The 19522-nt window shown below is 39.7% G+C and overlaps 1 protein-coding gene across 18 annotated transcripts in view; it reads right to left on the bottom strand.

The window, feature by feature from the left end:
- The window catches only part of adgrb3 (adhesion G protein-coupled receptor B3), an 838641-nt gene that overhangs the window by 390541 nt on the left and 428578 nt on the right, over positions 1-19522 (bottom strand). For all 18 annotated transcript variants that reach the window (XM_072558131.1, XM_072558228.1, XM_072558211.1 and 15 more), the window contains 2 exons: positions 19330-19398; positions 17925-18033 (listed from right to left, as the gene is read on the bottom strand). In XM_072558131.1, coding sequence (XP_072414232.1) covers positions 17925-18033; positions 19330-19398 — 178 coding nt within the window. The remainder of the gene's footprint in view (positions 1-17924; positions 18034-19329; positions 19399-19522) is intronic.

The following is a 19522-nucleotide window of genomic DNA, read 5'->3' on the forward strand; positions in this document are numbered from 1 at the left end:
CTAGTGGCATCAGTCAATGCCCTCTGCCAATAGTCAGTCATAGCTGTTTATGTCACATTCTTGCTGCTTGGTTGAAGAATGGCAAATTTAAGTTCCAAGCCAGAGAACTAATCATGCATTCTTGGCTGAGATTCCAGTGTGGCACCGATGGAATGCTGTAGGATCAGCAAGGCTGGGGAAACATAGAACTTAAGATAAATTCCTGGGATTTCCTGATCAGGTGTAGCCTGGAACCCTAAAGGAAGCTAGGGAAGTGATTTTGGGCCCCTTGCTGAGATATTTGTATCATTGATAGCCATGGGTGAGGTGCCAGTAGACTGGAGGTTGGAGAACGTGGTGCCACTATTTAAGAAAGGTTGTAAGGAAAAGCCAGAGAACTATAGACTGGTGAGCTTAACATCAGTGGTGGTCAGGTATTTGGAAAGGCAAGGACAGATTAGCAATAGTTAACATGGCTTTTTGTGTTGGACATCATGTCTTACTAACTTGATTGAGATTTTGAAGAAGTAATGAAGAAGATTGATGAAGCAAGAGCAGTGGATGTTATCTATATGGACCTCAGTGAGGCATTTGACAAGTTTCCACATGTCAAGATGTTACTATTTGTTTCTCCAAATTCTCTAGTCTTGTATGATTTGTTTTCTAAATCTGACAATTACTTCCTTTTATTTTTAACTAAACTTACATTTCTCATCATCCAACATTCCTGAATCTTGCCATCCTTGTCTTTCATCCTCACAGGAACATACTAGTCCTGAACACTGGTCAACTGGCTTTTTAAAAACTCCCTCCTGTTAAATGTGCATTTATCCCTCAAACAGCCACTCCTAGTTTAATTTCTCTATTTTCCGTTAATACTTTTGTCGTTAGCCTTCCCCCAATATCACACTTTTACCAGAGGACCATAATTCCGTAAGTATTAAGATTGATAATCGTTCTTACAATGCTCCCCCACTAAAACTTTGACCCGCTTCTCCAACTGAAATGTGTACATATTGTTTCATGAATACCTCCTGGATGCGGCTAACAAATTCTATCCCATCTTAGCTCCAGACACCAAGGGACTCCCAGTGAAATATTGGGGAAATTAAAATCACTCACTACATCAACAACCTTGCTGTTTTTGCAGCTTTCCATGATCTGTTCCTCTAATTTTTATTGGCTATTGAGAGGCCTATAGTTTAACTCATCATCAGAATAAGAAAATTGCGGTTTCTAAGTTCATATTACTTTGCTGGATGAGAAGGAATTAGGGCACTAGCTATGGTGTTTTAAATGTTTAGCACTGAAATGAAGTTGACTGCTATTCTTGGAGTTATGGAAGACAATTGCCAGCAATCAAATTGTCATTAGATTCAATAATATAGTAAAAGTATGAGATGATAAAATTAATGTACCACATTTTTACACAGCAGATTTTACAACCTCGAGTAAGGAACAGGAGTCGATAAAGTAATGTCTGTTGTAAAAGTGAAGTGCAATAATGAATATAGAGAGCTTAAATAGATTATCTGGAAGTTTTGAATTTAAAATATCAGGACAAACTCAAAAATGTTTAAAAATGTATATTAGCATTTGCATCATTAGTGACATGATTATCTGTGTGCTGTCTCGGAAGCTTGTAATGAAATTAAAGTGTTTGCTCTTATATTGTGTGCGCCAGCATCAATAAGAAGCACATTTAAGGATGAAGTACAGGTCAATGGATGAGAATGATGTCGCCCAGAGGTCACTTTTGCATTCCTAAGCGATACATTAAATCAAACATGGTAGATAGTGCATGTACAAAAATGAGCATGAAGCAGCGGTCGAGACATAATGTGACAGGTTATCAACATGGACAGCTGAATGTCAGTCAAAATCTATGTCGAAGAACCTGGAATTATTTTCTTTGGGAGGAAAATAAGGCAGGTAAAATGCAAACTCAAGATTGACACTTCCTAAATAAAAGGGATGCTGAAAGACCACTCTTTAAAAGTGAGATGTTTCATTGAAAAGCTATTGCAAACCAAACATGAAACCATCCTGCATAGGAGCTGACCATTTCATCCATCTAACTGTGCTTCCAAGTAACACTGATATCTTGTCCTTTTCTCTACCATCTTGCATCATTTTCCCTTTCAAATGTTTATGCAGCTCTCTTTATATCACCATTCAATGGATTTGTATAGAGTTTATTTTAAATCATAACAACTCACCTGGTTTAAAAAAAATTCTTATCACATCTGTTTCTCTTGCCAAACAGAGTCCTCTGTTAACAATCTCTGTCACTGGAAACAGTATTTCTTTAATTACTCAGTCAATGTTGGTCATGATTTTGAATACTGCTCTGAAATCCTAAGCTTGCCTGCTCTGAGAATAGCCACAGTTCTTCAATCTCTCCACATAACTGGAATCCACTGTTCCTGTTACCATTCTAGTAAATCTCCAAAGCAATCCTTCCTAAAAGCCTTTAAATCGTTCTTCAAGAAGATTACCAGAATTGGATGCCATGTTCCATATGAGTATAATTCTTTGCTTTGGTCCTCCACTCCTTTCCAAATAAAGCCAGGGGTTTTGCATGATTTAACAATGTTGTCCAGTGACTTCAAAAATCTGTGCACAAACACCCCCAGGATTTTCAGTTCTTGTGCTGCCTTTAATTTTACAATTTAATTTATTTTGGCTCTCTTCACTCTTCCTGCTGAATAAATCACTTCGCACTTCCCTGTGTTAGAATTCACCAGCCATATGTCTGCCCATTTCACCATCCTGTTCATAAGATCCTGAAATCTGTTTTATATTCCTCACTGTTTAATATATTTCTGAGTTATCTGGCATTTTGAAATGATGCCATATAGGTCCTAGTCCAGGATATTATTATAATCAACACAATCAGTGGCTCTGATAGTGAGCCCTGGAGAACACTGCTTTTGAGCTCCCTCCAGTCTGTTCTTCGCTACTCTTTTTTAGGCTTAGCTAACCTGCACTGACACTGTCATTCTAAGAGATACATTAAATCAACCTGCACTGACACTGTCATTCTATGCCCCCCGGATTTTTAATTTTGTGAACAAAGTCTATGATGTGGTATTTTGGGAAGCATCTTTTGAATATCCACATAAACAGCAAAAATATTTTTGGTTGCTTTATTTTAGAATGGATATCTAAGGTATAGACAGATTGTAGAAGGAATGTATGCTGATGATCCTCCAGGAAAAGAGATTTTAAGTATAACGGGAAATGACAGAAACGTGGAGAGATAAAGACAGAATGGTAACACCATTGGATGAATAATTTAGAGGTTCAAACTAATGTCCTAGGAAATTGGGTTCACATCCTCACACAGCAGACATTTTTGTTGTGAAAACCCAGCTCTTTCACTTTCAGGGAAGGACATCTGCTGTGAACTCCCCATGACTCCCCCCAAATTCCACAGCAATGCGATTGACTCTTAACTACCTTCTGAAGTAGCTGAGCAAGCCGTTCTGTTCAAGGGCAATTAGGGATGGGTAAAAAAGACTGGCCTTGCTAATGATGCCTGCAACTAATGAAAAAAACAGGGTTGGAAGGGAGAGATCGTCTCATTAATCAAGAGAAATAAAGGGCAGATTTGACAGAGATAAGGTCAACAGGGGGAAATGTTCCACTAGCAAAATATTCTACTTGAAAATTGAAAGGCTTCCACCTGAAATGAGAGACAGGTAAATATTATGGGAAGGGAAAGTGGGTCATGCAGCAATTGCTGTAAGTGTAGTGAAAGTGGGTCATGCAGCAATTGCTGTAAGTGTAGTGAAAGTGGGTCATGCAGCAATTGCTGTAAGTGTAGGTGGGACAGGTGTCTTGAACAAATGAGTAAGCACTATGGAGGGCATTGGATGGTTAGTGCTGTTGGGGTTTAGATTAGGTGACACAAGTGTGGGGAGATGTTGCAGGCAATGGAGTGATAGGGCATGAGCTTGAATGGGAGGTTAGAGCAGTATTAGATATAATGAGTGTAAGTATTGTGAAAAAACATTGATGGTACGAACACTGACTAAGCGGAGAAAAACCTACTAATACAGTGTGGGGCATTCTTCCAAATGGCTGTGAATATTGTAACTTGGGTGGCAATCTTGAACCAGTCTGCATGGTCTGACCATGACCTCCACTGTTAATCCTGGGAGAATAGTGACTCCAATCTCGAAAGTACCTTATCCAGGAGGACCTCCAAGTTCCGACCCAAAAAGTGGCATATTGGTATCCCACTGACCGCCTGTTCAGGGCCAACATCAGGAGCCATACAGGGCACCTCTGGGCTGATTGTGCTTGTCCAGATACATAATAGACTTTCATAATGTATATTAATGATTTGGAGGTAGGGATCAATGCCAAATTGCCAAAGTTGTTGTTGTTATGAAGCTCAGGGGATGTCTGTTGACAGGAAGATGTAAAGTGGCTTCAAGAGGATTAGGACAGGCTTACTGAGTGGGCAAGAATATGGCAAATAGAATATAGCATGGAAAAATATGAGTTACTCACTTCGGTAGGAGGAACGGATGTGCAGAGTATTTCTTTAATGGTAAAAGATCAGAATGTATTAAGAGATCTACATCGATTTGTCAATAAGTCACTGAAAGCTAATATACAGGTACAGCAAGCTATTAGGAAGACTAGTGGAACGTTTGGTTTATTGCGCGAGGATCTTGATACAGGAGTAGTGAAATCGTGCTTCAATTTTAAAAGAGTTAGTCAGACTGCATCTGGAATATTGTGTGCAGCTTTGGTCTCCCTACCTCAGGAAGGATATTATTGTCATGGAGAATGCAACAAGGGCTCACTAGATATGTTCAAAGGATGGCAGGACTGTCCTATGAAGAGTGCTTGGGCAGATTGGGCCTGTATTCTCTAGAGTTTTGAAGAATGAGAAATGATCTCATTGAATCCTATAAACTACTCAAAGGGATAGATAGGGTGGAGACAGGGAAGTTATTTCCCTGGTGGGAAGTCTAGAACCAGAGGGTATAATTCAACATCAGGGGCATGCCAGTTAGTACCACAATGAGGAGTACTTTCTTTTTCTGGTGAATCTTTGGAATTACATACTGCATAGAGCTATAGCAAAGGAGAAAGTGAGGACTGCAGATGCTGGAGATCAGAGCTGAAAAATGTGTTGCTGGAAAAGCACAGCAGGTCAGGCAGCATCCAAGGAGCAGGAGAATCGACGTTTCGGGCATAAGCCTGATTCCTGAAGAAGGACTTATGCCCGAAACGTTGATTTTCCTGCTCCTTGAATGCTGCCTGACCTGCTGCACTTTTCCAGCAACACATTTTTCAGCATAGAGCTATAGCATCCCAATCATTGAGTATATTTAAAGTAGAGGTTGATTAATGTTTTTATTATCAGTGACATAAAGAGTTATGGGGACAATAAGAATAACAGTCATTCAAGTTTTTAAATAACCATGATCATATTTAACAATAGTCCAGACTTGATGAGCTGAATAGATTATTCCTGTTCCTGCATTCCTGCAAGTTACCTGATTATACGATGACAAGTTTTAAGTGCCCAGAATGATAGCTTTGACTGGGAAGGATGCATGCAAAAACTTTACAATAACCGCAGTATTCACTACTGCTGACTGCATCAAAGATAACAACTAACCATTGTGGTCTCCGATTAAAACTTTAAATGCCAAGGGCACCCAATTAACTCAAGTATATATACTTTTATTTTTCTTTGTTCTGGATACACTCCTCTTTTAACCTTGTGTGTGTGTTTGTGAATGTGAATGTGACCAGTTGGCAACCAGCAACCAAAGTCATTTTTTGCTATCTGCCTTCCAATCAATGTAGCTCCAATTGTCAGTGCTTACTGAACTAGGACAAAAGTCAGCACAGCAGATAGAACAGAATGAGTTGAGGTGGAAACAAGACTGGGTAGGCAGGAGTGGGATAATTAATCTCTTGACAATCAGCCAATGAACATTTGACCAATAACACAGTCACACAGACTTAGGGATGTCAATATTATGGAAGCTGTTTCAGAGTTCCCATCACTAGTGTTCCCAGTTTCAGTTCAAGGCCTAGTTCTAGTCAGGTGTTGGGTTCAGGGAAGTTCTGAGACACTGTCGATTTTGGGTAATTTCACTCAATCAGCACACGTAGTTCTTCTAATTGACAGTGACTCCTGTAGACTGAAAGGAGCCCATTAACTAAGTGAAATGATTGGTTCAAGCTGGGCTCCCCTTCAGAAAGGTAAATATTAATGAGTCGCGTTGCCAAGGCACCGATTCAAGCATGGGTATGGAAATTAATACTATTCCCTTTGACCTCACAAGAAAATGACAAAAAAGCAGGTAAAATAAACAAGCATAGACTTTTATGCAGTTGCTTCAGCAAGTCTTTAACTGTTACTTTACGTGTGAATAATATATTAATGGAGAGTAAATATAACTTTGACAAAGAACATTAGATCGAGGAGCAGGAATAGAGGTCATTTTGCCCCTCCGAGTCTGCCATGATTGATTTTATTGTGACCTCTTCTTCCCTGGCACACGCCTATAAAATTTATTTTTCAATTACTCAGCCTCTCTGGGGAAAAGATTTCCACAGGTCAACAAAACACAGAATTAAAAAATCAAATTTCTGTGTTAGATCATCAATGTCTTACTTTTAAACTGTGTCCTCTATTTCTAGGCTCTCTTGCAAGGGGAAGCATCCTTTCAGCATCCACTCTGTTAATTTTCCTCAGCAAGTCTTTTAGTATCTTACAGTAAGATCACCTCTTGTTCTCAACAAAAATGGATATGGGGCCAGCCGTTCCTCATAAGGCAATCCATCATCCCAAGAATCAGTTGAGTCAATGTCTTCTGCACTGTCTCCAATGTAATGGACTGATACAAGAGAAGGAAATGATTCAGGATAGAAACTAGCAGATGGAACAGGCCATTGGCCCTTTGAGCCTATCCCATAATTCAAGATGACCATTGCTGGTTCTCTATCTCATTGTCATATTCTCACCTTCTAACCATATTCCTTGATGTTTTTATAATTTAAAATGTACCTATTGCTTTCCAAAATATATTCACTGACTTGGTCTCCACAGTCTTCAGTACAGAATTTCACAGATTTTGAGAGAAGAAATCTTTCTTCATCTCAGTCCTAAATGGTCTATCCCATATTCTGAGAATGTGAAATCTAGTTTTAGACTCCCCAACTAGGGAAAACATCCTCCCTCCATCTTGTCTGTGCAGTCCTTTTAGAATTTTATATGTTTCAGTCAGATTCTCTGTCATCCTTCTAAACTCTAGTGAATACAAGCCCAGTCAAACCAATCTTACCTCACAGGAAATTGCTGCTACCCCAGGATCAGCCCAGGGAACCTCTGCTGCGTTCCCTCCATGGCAAGAATGTTCTTTGATAGGGAGAACAAAGACTACAGGTGCGGTCTTACCAACTGCAGTCTAAGTGCACTTATTCGTGCTGTAAGACATCCTGACATCTGAAAGCTAATCCACTTGCAATGAATGCCAACATACCATTTGCTTTCCTCATAATTTGTTGCACCTGTCTGCCTGCTTTCATTGACTGGTGTAGAAGAATGCCAGATCCTTTTATATATCCATATTTAAATAAAACGCTACCTTTCTGTTTTTCATTCCAAAGTGTATAACTTCACATTTAGTCATATTGTACAGCACATATTTACCCACTTGCTCAACTTGTCTAATTTTGAAGCCTTGTATCCTTCTCATGACTCTTAACCCTGTCTAGTTTTGTGTTATGAACAAATTTGGAAATATTGTATTTTGGTCATTTATTTATATCATGAAAACTAGGGTCCAGGCACTGATGTACCACAAGTCACTGCTTGGCACCCATAAAAGATTATGTTATTCCCAGTCTCTGTTTCCTGTCTGTCAACCAATTCTCAATCCATGCAATATATTACACCCAATCCTATGTGTGTTGCATTTATATAGCACCTTACACAACTTCGGGACATTCCAAAGTGCTTTGCAGCCACTGAAATATTTCAGAAGTGTAGTCATAGTTGAAAAGTAGGAAAATGCAGCAGCTAATTCATGCAGATCAACAAGCTCCATCAAACGCAATGTAATAATAACCAGATAATCTGTTGGTTCTATATTGAATCATGTCAAAAGGTATTTTATGTCCATCTGAGAGAGCAGGTGCTGCCTCTGTTCAAAGACGGATCCAAAAATGACACCTCTAGAGCACTCCTTCAATGCTACCACCATCAAAAAGAAAAGGTTTTCTATGTTCCCTCAGCTTTGTTTTACATCGTCCAGTCTAATAGATTTTAAAGCCCCACTCTACAATGGTTCACATGCACTCTCAGTGCTAATATTCTGAAGGGTCAAGCATTAGATGAATGTGCTATTTTTGCAGGTGGATCCTGATGTATGACCACCTGGAGAATCTAGAAGTTTACTTAGTGTGGCAATCTGTTATACAAGTCTCCCTAATCCACTTACTGACTCTGTTCCAGAATATAGTAGGCCATATATGATGGAGTGTAATTAAACTGAAACCTCAGAGCAAATTCAGAACTCTGTTGGAACCTGTACTCAACTCAATGCAATCATCTATTTAATTCATTAGTCTACCAATCCACATTCATTTTGAGAGTGACTTCCTGTTGTGTTGGAAACACTGAATTTTCTGTCACCAACTTTGCTTAACTCATCAATCCGTGGGCCTCAAATTGACTTAGAAATGAATTAGAAGAGACATCATCTACTCTCCAAAGTCCTGGGTACTGGGACAATTCTCTGGGTGCTGATTACATGATCTTAAGCAATCTTGAAACACTGAAAAGAGTTTTGTAATTCTTACGTAGATCATCATAAGTATGTGGCCACCAAAGACAACATTACCTGCAATGCTTTCATCTGGCTTTCAGTGTAATTTGCACTCATGGGTGTTAGCAAACATTTGTCAACAATATACTACTCCTGCCATCATAGCTAAAAGAGTGCCACCAGCGCTCTCTTGCTTGTTCCGATTTCTTACATGATTACAATGTCATTGTGATTGGAGGAGACACATGATTCAACCAGGTAAAAACAATGACTGCAGATGCTGGAAACCAGATCCTGGCTTAGAGTGGTGCTGGAAAAGCACAGCAGTTCAGGCAGCATCCGAGGAGCAGGAAAATCGATGGAAGGGCTTTTGCCCGAAACGTCGATTTTCCTGCTCCTCGGATACTGCCTGAACTGCTGTGCTTTTCCAGCACCACTCTAAGCCAGAATATGATTTAACTGACAATGTAGCAGGTCGGAGAAGGCTACAAAAGAGCCTCTTTCTTGGGATCCTCTTCGTCACAACCACAACTTTCCTACCCAATTTCATTGCCAATTAAGATAAGACTCATTGAACACACAGAGGGCAGTCATGTTCTTTGAATTATATTCCACTTGTAAATATTTCACATCACATTGGTTTCCACATTGTGTGCACCATTGTTATTTGTTGAAACTACCTAAATCAGATAGCCAAATGCACTAACCTGGTTAACAGACATTGATGGTTAAGTGGAATCCTGTGGAAGAAATAATTTTTTTTGTCCTCTGTTTATTGAATGTTCACGTTAGTGTCCAGCATTATATATCCTTCCAGTTAAGTCTGTGGCTGCTTCTGTTGCATTAATTTATCTATTCTTCAGTGCATTTTATTATTATTTCTGGACCAATGAGGCAAACATGATTTACTTGGATCACCTGTACCTTCATCAAAAGATGTAATTTCTCAATGGCCTCAACTCATCCATCTCTGTAATCTCCTCCAGCCTGACAATACATTCAAAATATCTGCTCTTGTCTCTCTGACCTCTTGCACATCCCCAGTATTAATTGTTCTATCACTGGAGTCTATGACTTCAGTTACTGAGGTCTTCAGCTCTAAAGTTGTCTCCCTATCACTGTCTGCCTCTCTACATTTCTCTATGCTTTCTCTTCTCCTGAAAGCATGACCTCTGTCATAACATTTGCCTAATGGCTGGCTGTCAAATTGTTTTTGATAATTCCTCTTGTGAAACACCCTGGGACTTTTGGTTAAGTTATAGTTGTTTTATAAATGCTAGTTACTGTTGTGAGATGTGATAAATCTTTTGTTATGAAAACCTCTTAGGTTAATAATGTATCTTGAATCTTACCTGCTGGGTTTGTTTGTTTGACAATTAACTGCCTCTCAGCAGCATGACATTTCTAACAACTGAATGGCATGGTGGCACAGTGGTTAGCATTGCTGCCTCACAGCGCCAGAGATCTGGGTTCAATTCCTGCCTCAGGTGACTGACTGTGTGGAGTTTGCACATTCTCCCCTTGTCTGCGTGGGTTTCCTACCACAGTCCAAAAATGTGCAGGTTAGGTGAATTGGCCATGCTAAATTGACCATAGTGTTAGGTGAAGGGGTAAATATAGGGGAATGGATCTGGGTGAGTTGTGGGTTGGTGTGGACTTGTTGGGCCGAAGGGCCTGTTTCCACACTGTAAGTAATCTAATCTGAACACAATCGCCAATAAAGAACATTGGCTTCACCTTTAGGTTGCCGGACACAAATACATTTTATGTGATGATAAGTGTACATTTACTGCCAATCTATCTACCTAGACTTTGCTTTTGAGTGCATTGAGTCCTGCTAAGTCATCCAGGGTTCAATTAGTTGTATTATTTGAATTTATAGCCTCAATAAAAAGCAAATCTATGCATTTGATTACACTGGCGATGAGAACAGGAAGCGATGCTGATGAAACAGAAAATGTACCTGATGTATGGAGACATGAAATGGGAAAATGCAACCCAGTCTATTGAGTTAACCTCCTTCACAGGCATATCAAGGACTTCATTGATAAATCAGTTAAGGGAAAGGCAGAAATATTCCCAACAAATAAAATTCCAGAATATTTATCCATCTTTGGCACCCCTGCTGTTGCTACTTGGCCTGATGCCTCCCACAGACACCATTCCCATGGTATGTCTAAAAAATAGTTCATGCTCTACTTTGGAGCAATCCCATAAGTGATGGTTTCTATTGGCAGGATACAGTCATCAAGTGAAAAAGATGCTTTGTCTAGGATGTAAATGTACAATACAGTATATGAATGCCAGTGCTACTGGAGTGATGTTGGCTTTATGTTTCAACCATTGGTAGACAATGTCACATTGTACATTCTATTGATCTTTTGCAATAGGCAACATGCTACTATGCTCAACCAGTCTGAGATTGTAGAACTTGGAACACTGTGTCTAGCACATGGTTTTGACTCAGCTATTGGATGACATCTACTAAATAACAAGATACTGATAATAATTACCCCAGAAATTAGATTACTTACAGTGTGGAAACAGGCCCTTCGGCCCAACAAGTCCACACCACCCCGCCGAAGCGTAACCCACCCATATCCCTACATCTACATCTACCCCTTACCTAACACTACGGGCAATTTAGCATGGCCAATTCACCTGACCTGCACATCTTTGGACTGTGGGAGGAAACCGGAGCACCCGGAGGAAACCCACGCAGACACGGGGAGAACGTGCAAACTCCACACAGTCAGTCGCCTGAGGCGGGAATTGAACCCGGGTCTCTGACGCTGTGAGGCAGCAGTGCTAACCACTGTGCCACCGTGCCGCCCATAATTAATTTAGGGTTATCGGGGGCATTAGCAGGGGCGGCAATAGGCTGGTGGTATTATCACTAGACTATTAATCCAAAAACTCAGCTAATCTTCTGGGTACTTGGGTCCGAATCCCACCACAGCAAATGGTGGAATTTGAATTCAGTAGAAAAGAAATCGTGGAATATCCACCTTACATCTGTCTAAAACAACTGGAAAAGTTTAGGTCTGGGTTAGCTTCTTGAAATATTTTGAGAGGTCTGTCCTGATCCATAACAGAATTGCAGGGTTTGTTCTATAGTTCCAATTTGGGATTAGAGTTGTTGGTCTCAACAACGCTAATGTAGTTGAGGATTTAGTTGAGGATTTAGTTGAATTTTGCAAGACATGTCATACGTCAGGTAATTGGAAAACCACACCTTTAATATTCATTCCTGCATTTGAGGAACCCTTTACAAGAATTTTAAATGATTCTGCAGAACCCCTGCCTAAAACAAAAAGTGGGTATCAGTATTAGTTAATAATAATGGATGTGTCTACTAGATTTCCAGAGGCCATTCCATTATGTAATATCACAACCAAAGAAGATTGCAGAAGAATTACTTAAATCTTTCACTAGGTACGGACTACCCACAGTGGTTAGCACTGCTGCCTCACAGCGCCAGAGACGTGGGTTCAATTCCTGCCTCAGGCGACTGACTGTGTGGAGTTTGCACGTTCTCCCCGTGTCTACGTGGGTTTCCTCCGAATGCTCCGGTTTCCTCCCACAGTCCAAAGATGTGCAGGTTAGGTGAATTGGCCATGCTAAATTGCCCGTAGTGTTAGATAAGGGGTAAGTGTAGGGGTATGGGTGGGTCACGCTTCGGCGGGTCGGTGTGGACTTGTTGGGCCGAAGGGCCTGTTTCCACACTGTAAGTAATCTAATCTAATACAATCAGATCAAGGGTCAAATTTTAGATTAAAATTATTGAAGGAAATTATGGACAGCTTAGAAATATAATAATTCAAATCTACAACGTAATATCCAGAATCACAGGGCACGCGAGAAAGGTGGCATCAGACAATAAATACTATGTTAATGGTATATAGTCAAGGCTATCCAGATGATTGGGATAAAGGAATTCACTTTGTAAGTTTTGAAATGAGAGATACACCAAAAGAATCAACCAAATTCAGTCCAAATAAATTAATTTTTAAGCATGAAGTGAGGTGACCACTAATATTGATTAAGGAGAAATTGGTGAATCAGAATTCAGAGACCACATACTTGGACTATGTGTCAGATTTTAAGGAATGATTAAACAGAGGGGGTGAGTTAGCTAGACAGCATTTAAAAGTATCACAACATACAATGAAAAAGGGAGCAGACAAGAAATCAAAAACTCACAATTTTGCAATTGGAGATAAAGTGTTAGTGTTATTTCCAGTGATGGGTGAACCTTTAAAAGCAGGGTTTAGTGGACCGTATCATGTTGAGAGGAAAGTAAGTGAGGTGAACTATTTGATGAGGACTGCAGACAGAAAGAAATCTCAGTGTGAAATGTGAATATGCTCGCAAAGTATTTTGACAGGGAAGGAAAGCAAAAGGAGATTGTGTTACTGGTTACAACACAGAATGAAGAACCAAGTTCAGAGGATTCTGAATTAGACTTTTCTCAAATTAAATTGGACAATGAGGAAGTTGTCAAAAATTGAGATAAATTATTGAGTTACCTTCCAAAGGAAAATTGAAAAGTGACCATAATTCTATTAGTTTTAAAATAGTAATGGAAAAGAATAGACCAGATCCAAAACTTGAAGTTCTAAATTGGAGAAAGGCCAATTTTGATGGTATTAGGCAAGAACTTTCAAAAACTGATTGAGGCAGATGCTCACAGGTAAAGGGACAGATGGAAAATAGGAAGACTTCAGAAATGAGAAAACAAGAGTCCAAAGACAGTATATTCCTGTTAGGGTGAAAGGAAAGGCTGGTAGGTATAGGGAATGCTGAATGACTAAAAAGATTGAGGGGTTGATTAAGAGAAAGATATGGACAGGATAGATCAAGTGAATCCTTAGAAGAGTAAAAAGGCAGTAGCAGTATACTTAAGAGGGAAATCAGGAGGGCAAAAAGGGGACATGAGATAGCTTTGGCAAATAGAGTTAAGGAGAATCCAAAGGGCTTTTACAAATACAATAAGGACAAAAGGGTAACTCGGGAGAAAATAGAACTCCTCAAAGATGAGGGAGATACTAAATGAATATTTCGCATCAGTGTTTACTATGGAAAAGGACATAGAAGATATAGATTGTCGGGAAATAGATGGTGACATCTTGAAATATGTCCATATTACAGAGAAGGAAGTACTGGATGTCTTGAAATGTATAAAAGTGGATAAATCCCCAGGACCTGATCAGGTGTACCCAAGAACTCTGTGGGAAGCTAGTAAAGTGATTGCTGGGATCTCTTGCTGAGATATTTGTATCATCAATAGTCACAGGTGAGATGCTGGAAAACTAGAGTTGCGTTATCATGGTGCCAATATTTAAGAAAGGTGGTAAGGGCAAGCCAAGGAACTATAGACTGGTGAGCCTGACATCAGTGGTGGGCGAGTTGTTGGAGGGAATCTTGAGTGACAGGATGTACATGTATTTGGAAAGGCAAGGATTGATTAGGAATAGTCAACATGGCTTTGTGTGTGGGAAATCATGTCTCACAAACTTGATTGAGTATTTTAAAGAAGTAACAAAGAGGATTGATGAGGGCAGAGTGGTGGACATGATCTATATGGATTTCAGTAAGGCATTTGACAAGGTTCCCTATTAGAGACTGGTTAGCAAGGTTAGATCTCATGGAATACAGAGAGAACTAGCTATTTGGATACAGAACTGGCTCAAAGGTAGAAGACAGAGGGTGGTGGTGGAGGGTTGTTTTTCAAACTGGAGCCGTGTGACTAGTGGAGTGCCACAAGGGTCAGTGATGGGTCCACTACTTTTAATCATCTATATAAATAATTTGGATGTGAACAGAAGAGGTACAGTTAGTAAGTTTGCAGATGACACCAAATTGGAGTTGTAGTGGACATCAAAGAAGGTTACCTCAGATTATAATGGGATCTTGATCAGATGGGCCAGTGGGCTGAAGAGTGGCAGATGGAGTTAAATTTAGATAAATGCGAGGTGCTGCATTTTGGGAAAGCAAATCCTAGCAGGACATATACACTTAATTGTAAAATCCTAGGGAGTTTTGCTGAACAAAGAGACCTTTGAATGCAAATTGATAGCTCCTTGAAAGTAGAATCGCAGGTAGTTAGGATAGTGAAAAAGGCATTTGGTGTGCTTTCCTTTATTGGTCAGAGTATTGAGTACAGGAGTTGGGAGGTCAGATTGTGGTTGTACAGGACATTGGTTAGGCTACTTTTGGAATATTCTGTGCAATTCTGGTCTCCTTCCTATCGGAAGGATGTTGTGGAACTTGAAAGAGTTCAGAAAAGATTTACAAGGATATTGCCAGGGTTGGAGCATTTGAGCTATAGGGAGAGGCTGAACAGGCTGGAGCTGTTTTCCCTGGAGCGTCGGAGGCTGAGGGGTGACTTTATAGTGGTTTACAAAATTATGAGGGCATGGAATGGATAAATAGACAAAGTCTTTTCCCTGGGTTGGGGGAGTCCAGAACTAGAGGGCATAGGTTTAGGGTGAGAGGGGAAAGATATAAAAGAGACCTAAGGAGCAATGTGCAGAGGGTGGTACGTGTATGGAATGAGCTGCCAGAAGAAGTGGTGGAGGCTAGTACAATTGCAACATTTAAAAGGCATTTGGATGGGCATGTGAATAGGAAGGGTTTGGAGGGATATGGGTCAGGTGCCAGCAGGTGGGACTAGATTGGGTTGGGATGTCTGGTTGGCGTGGACGGGTTGGACCGAAGGGTCTGTTTCCATGCTGTACATCTCTATGACTCTCTGACTCTATGAAATGACCTGAAAGAGCTATTGATATCACATGAGGAGTTATGTGGAATAAGCTGGGAAGAACTAACTTAATTATGCATGAAAAGGCTGTTCTGATTAAGCAACATCCTTATTGTCTTAACCCCCTAAAGTTGGCATAGGTTCAAAAGGACATTGAACACATGTTCCAAAACAACATAATCACAGTGAGTTACAGTACTGGAGCGCACCGATAGTTATGGTGCCAAAACCAGATGGTACCCAATGGTTATGGGTGGACAATCGCAAAGTCAATGCAGTTACAAAGTCTGATTCATATCTGATTCCACATTTTGAAGGCTCTATTGAAAACATGGGACAAGCAACTAAGTTGGATTTGCTCAGAGCATACCAGCAGGTACCTTTGTCCAAAAGAGCAACGGCAGTTTTGGCTTTTGTAACACCGAATGGACTCTATCAATTTAAAGTCATACTATTTGGTATGAAAAATGCACCAGCCTCAGTTCAGAGACTAACCAATGAGGTCATTTCAGGATTACCCAATTATGTAGTTTGTATTAATGACCTGGTGATTTTTAGTCACACATGGAAGGAACATTCGCAACATTTATCGGAATTGGTAAATTGACTTTGGGAGGGAGGCTTGATGATAAACCTCTGACTGAGAGTGAATTTGCCACAGTCCAAGTCACCTTCCTGGCCCAAGTTAATGGGCATGAACAAATGACAAAGGAATGCAAAAATAAAGGTTACTGGGGAGTTTCCCATACCATTGACAAGAAGAGCAGTACTATGATTCCTGGGATTGGAAATCTGAAATTCATACCAAAGTTTAGCAATGTTGCTGCTCCACTCACTGAATTACTAAAGCAAGGCAAGAAGTTTCAGTGGATGGCAAACTGTCAGACTGCATTTGACAGCCTGAAAGCTGTGTTCACTGCTGCCCCAGTGTTAGCCATGCCTAATTATGCAAAGTCATTCAAGGTGGCTATCGATGCGAGTGATGTGGGTGTTGGTGCTCTGTTCTGACAGGAAGACAACAAGAAAATAGAAAGACCTATTGGGTATTTCTCCAGGAAATTGAACGTTCATCAACAGAAATATTTGACAGTTGAGAAGGAGACTTTGTATTTTGTGTTGATGTTACAACATTCCATTTATGTTATCGGTAATGTATCTGAGACAATCATATATACTGATCATAACCCATTGACGGTTTTGGAGAAATTTAAGAACAAAAATTCCAGACTGTTTAGCTGGAGCTTGTTAATACAGCCATTTAATTTGAAGGTTGTGCATGTGGTAGAATGAGAAAATGTGATTGCAGATGCATTGTCGGTACCTGGATGATAGGTGGATGCTTTCAGTGGCAAGAGTGAACGGACTGAAATGGAATGTGATAATGCGTGTTTGTATGTTATTGTCAATATGTGTTGAGGTGTATTAACTGTGTAAGATTAAGGTGTTTTTCAAATGAAGCCATCTTTCGATATTGATGGGTCTTTTATTTTTACAAACCCTTTTGAAAAAAAAAACTGAGGACAGCATAACCTTATTGAAAGAGCAAGTGTGATGATGCCGCTCTTTTAATAAGGTTATGCTGTCCTCAGTTTTTTTTTCCAAAGGGTTTGTAAAAGGCAAAGGTTCTGATTTGTCTGGGTTCGGCTACTTTGATTATGGCTAACAGATGCTGCCTAAGGCAACAATCGGGAAAAGTGTTTTTAGTCTTTTTTAAAAGCATGTGTACAATGAAAGGGGAGTGGCCAGCTTGCCCAGTTCAGAGATTTTTCTAGTTCAGTTTAAGTTTTAGCTAGGGAAAAGAGGTTCCATGTTTTAGCCAATGATCCCTAACTGATTCCTTTGCCATCTCTCTAACATCTCTCCTATAAGAACCTGTGGCTGGATTTACCTTTTTTCCAAGGGGTATGTTTATGGGATGTTATAGGAATTCGGAACAGCTCTTTGTTAAGTTTTGGGGGATATTGTGCCAGTCGGGTTTTCAAAATTCTAAATTCTCTTTCCTTTTGTTTGTGTTTCTTTTGATGGTGTGTTAATACATTCTGTTTATCATAGGACACATCCCATTAGATCCAGGGACTCAGTCGTCTTTATCCCCATTAATTTCCAAACACTATGTTTGTTTCCCCTCTTCCTTATGACCATTGATTATTCAGTGAGTTTAGTATGCAATTAGTGTCTTCTGTGAAGATTTATGCAAAGTATTTATTCAACTGCTGTTCCATTTCTTGGATCTGCAATATTATTTTCTGAGCTTCATTCTCTAAAAAATGCAAAGTGGCTGGAAAAACTGGATTCTACTATGTAAAAATGGGGTTGAGCAATGGAATTAACTCTCAGCAAATATCAGAGAGAAAGGTTATCTACATCTCACCCACCTAAGTTTCCAGTCATTAAGTAGGAATTATGGAAATCCATCATCCCCATGCCAACAACATGTATGAAGTCTTCAATAATCTGCATTAACTCGACCGAACCAGGATAGACCTGTGCAAAAAAGAACAGAATGGCACAATTTCACTTGTTCCAAGTTTAGCATACAGATTGCTATATTCCATTTACATTTAATGCAATGACTGCATTAACGGAAACAGAGTTAACTTTGTAAAACAAAAAATCCACTTGGTCTTCATGCAGACCAAGTAATGACTAGGGATGTGAATTAATTGGTCTTCATGCAGACCAAGTAATGACTAGGGATGTGAATTAATTGGTGAGGAAATTATTCATATTTATTTTGAGTAAAGTGGTCAATGGCAATTATATGGCCCGAGCAGCTCCTCTTTGGTCATTACAGACTGACCTGTTGAGTACTAACCAGGCCATCTCATCTGGTTTTGGTTGATTTAGTGATTTTTTTTCAGGCTGTCTTCATCGATTTTATCAATTCATGACTACAGCTAGTGAATTCATAATTCCTGCCAGGATGGGAATGAATGGGTAATTCTCTCATCAATCATGCGTGTTGTGAAGGACAGGGATTGATGTTAAACACAAAATTTATCTGTGGCTATTCTCTACCCACTGCATTATTCGGGAAAAACAATCCAGCATTTTTCAGGATTTTCAATTATGAGTTCCATTTGTTGTAGCTATTAGATACCTCTTTTCAAATGGACCTTGTGGATTATTTGCAGCAGTTCGTATTGACTCCTCTGAAATTGATTCTATTTTCTGAATAAATAAACCATTTTCTGTAGTGTGTAGTTTTAATAGACTATTTGCTACAGTGTACTGTTTCAATAGACTCTATTTGCCATGTGTTGGTAAGTAGATGGTACTTTTGTTAGTAAGTAGATTTTATTTGCTGTTGCATAAACAATTTGTTTTGGGGGGCGGGGAGGGGTATGTGGGAGGACTGCCTATCAAGGGATGGTGACAACAGCAGCTAGAGCAGTGGCACATGTTGGCCAACTGGCCCTGTTGTATGGCAGGGTGAATATCACAATCTGTACACAATTTCTCAGACTGCAGACTTGAAGACAAGCCCAATGCATTTAATAACTGATGCTTCAGGCAGTTATCTGTCTGTGTATTCAATTTTACCAATTAAAGCTCATCCTACCAGAAATTAAACCTATGCACAAATTTCCATGTGTGGTTCCCCATCTACACTTTGTCTTCGATGATAGATTTCATTTGCACACAGGAACTCCCTCTCTTGATCCCATCTTCACAATCCTCTTTTACACCTTTTGTGTCCATTTCTATTGCTTCAGTTAAATGCTTGAGAAGGATTTCATCATTAAAGGTGCTATGTAAACACAAATTGTGAAGGAGTACCTGCTGTGCATCTTCCCACTTGTCCCTGTTTTCTTCTTCAAGAAGGTTACTGATGATTTGAAAGAAATTCTGTAGAGGAATTGGACGAGACATGGAGTAACTGTCAAATAAGTCTAAGCTTTGAAAACCAGTACATGCCTCCAAAATCAAAACAATATGCTAATTTTAACCATTAAACATGGTCTTCATCAAA

This window comes from Chiloscyllium punctatum, chromosome 3 (assembly GCF_047496795.1).
Source record: "Chiloscyllium punctatum isolate Juve2018m chromosome 3, sChiPun1.3, whole genome shotgun sequence".
Classification (NCBI taxonomy): Eukaryota; Metazoa; Chordata; class Chondrichthyes; order Orectolobiformes; family Hemiscylliidae; genus Chiloscyllium; species Chiloscyllium punctatum.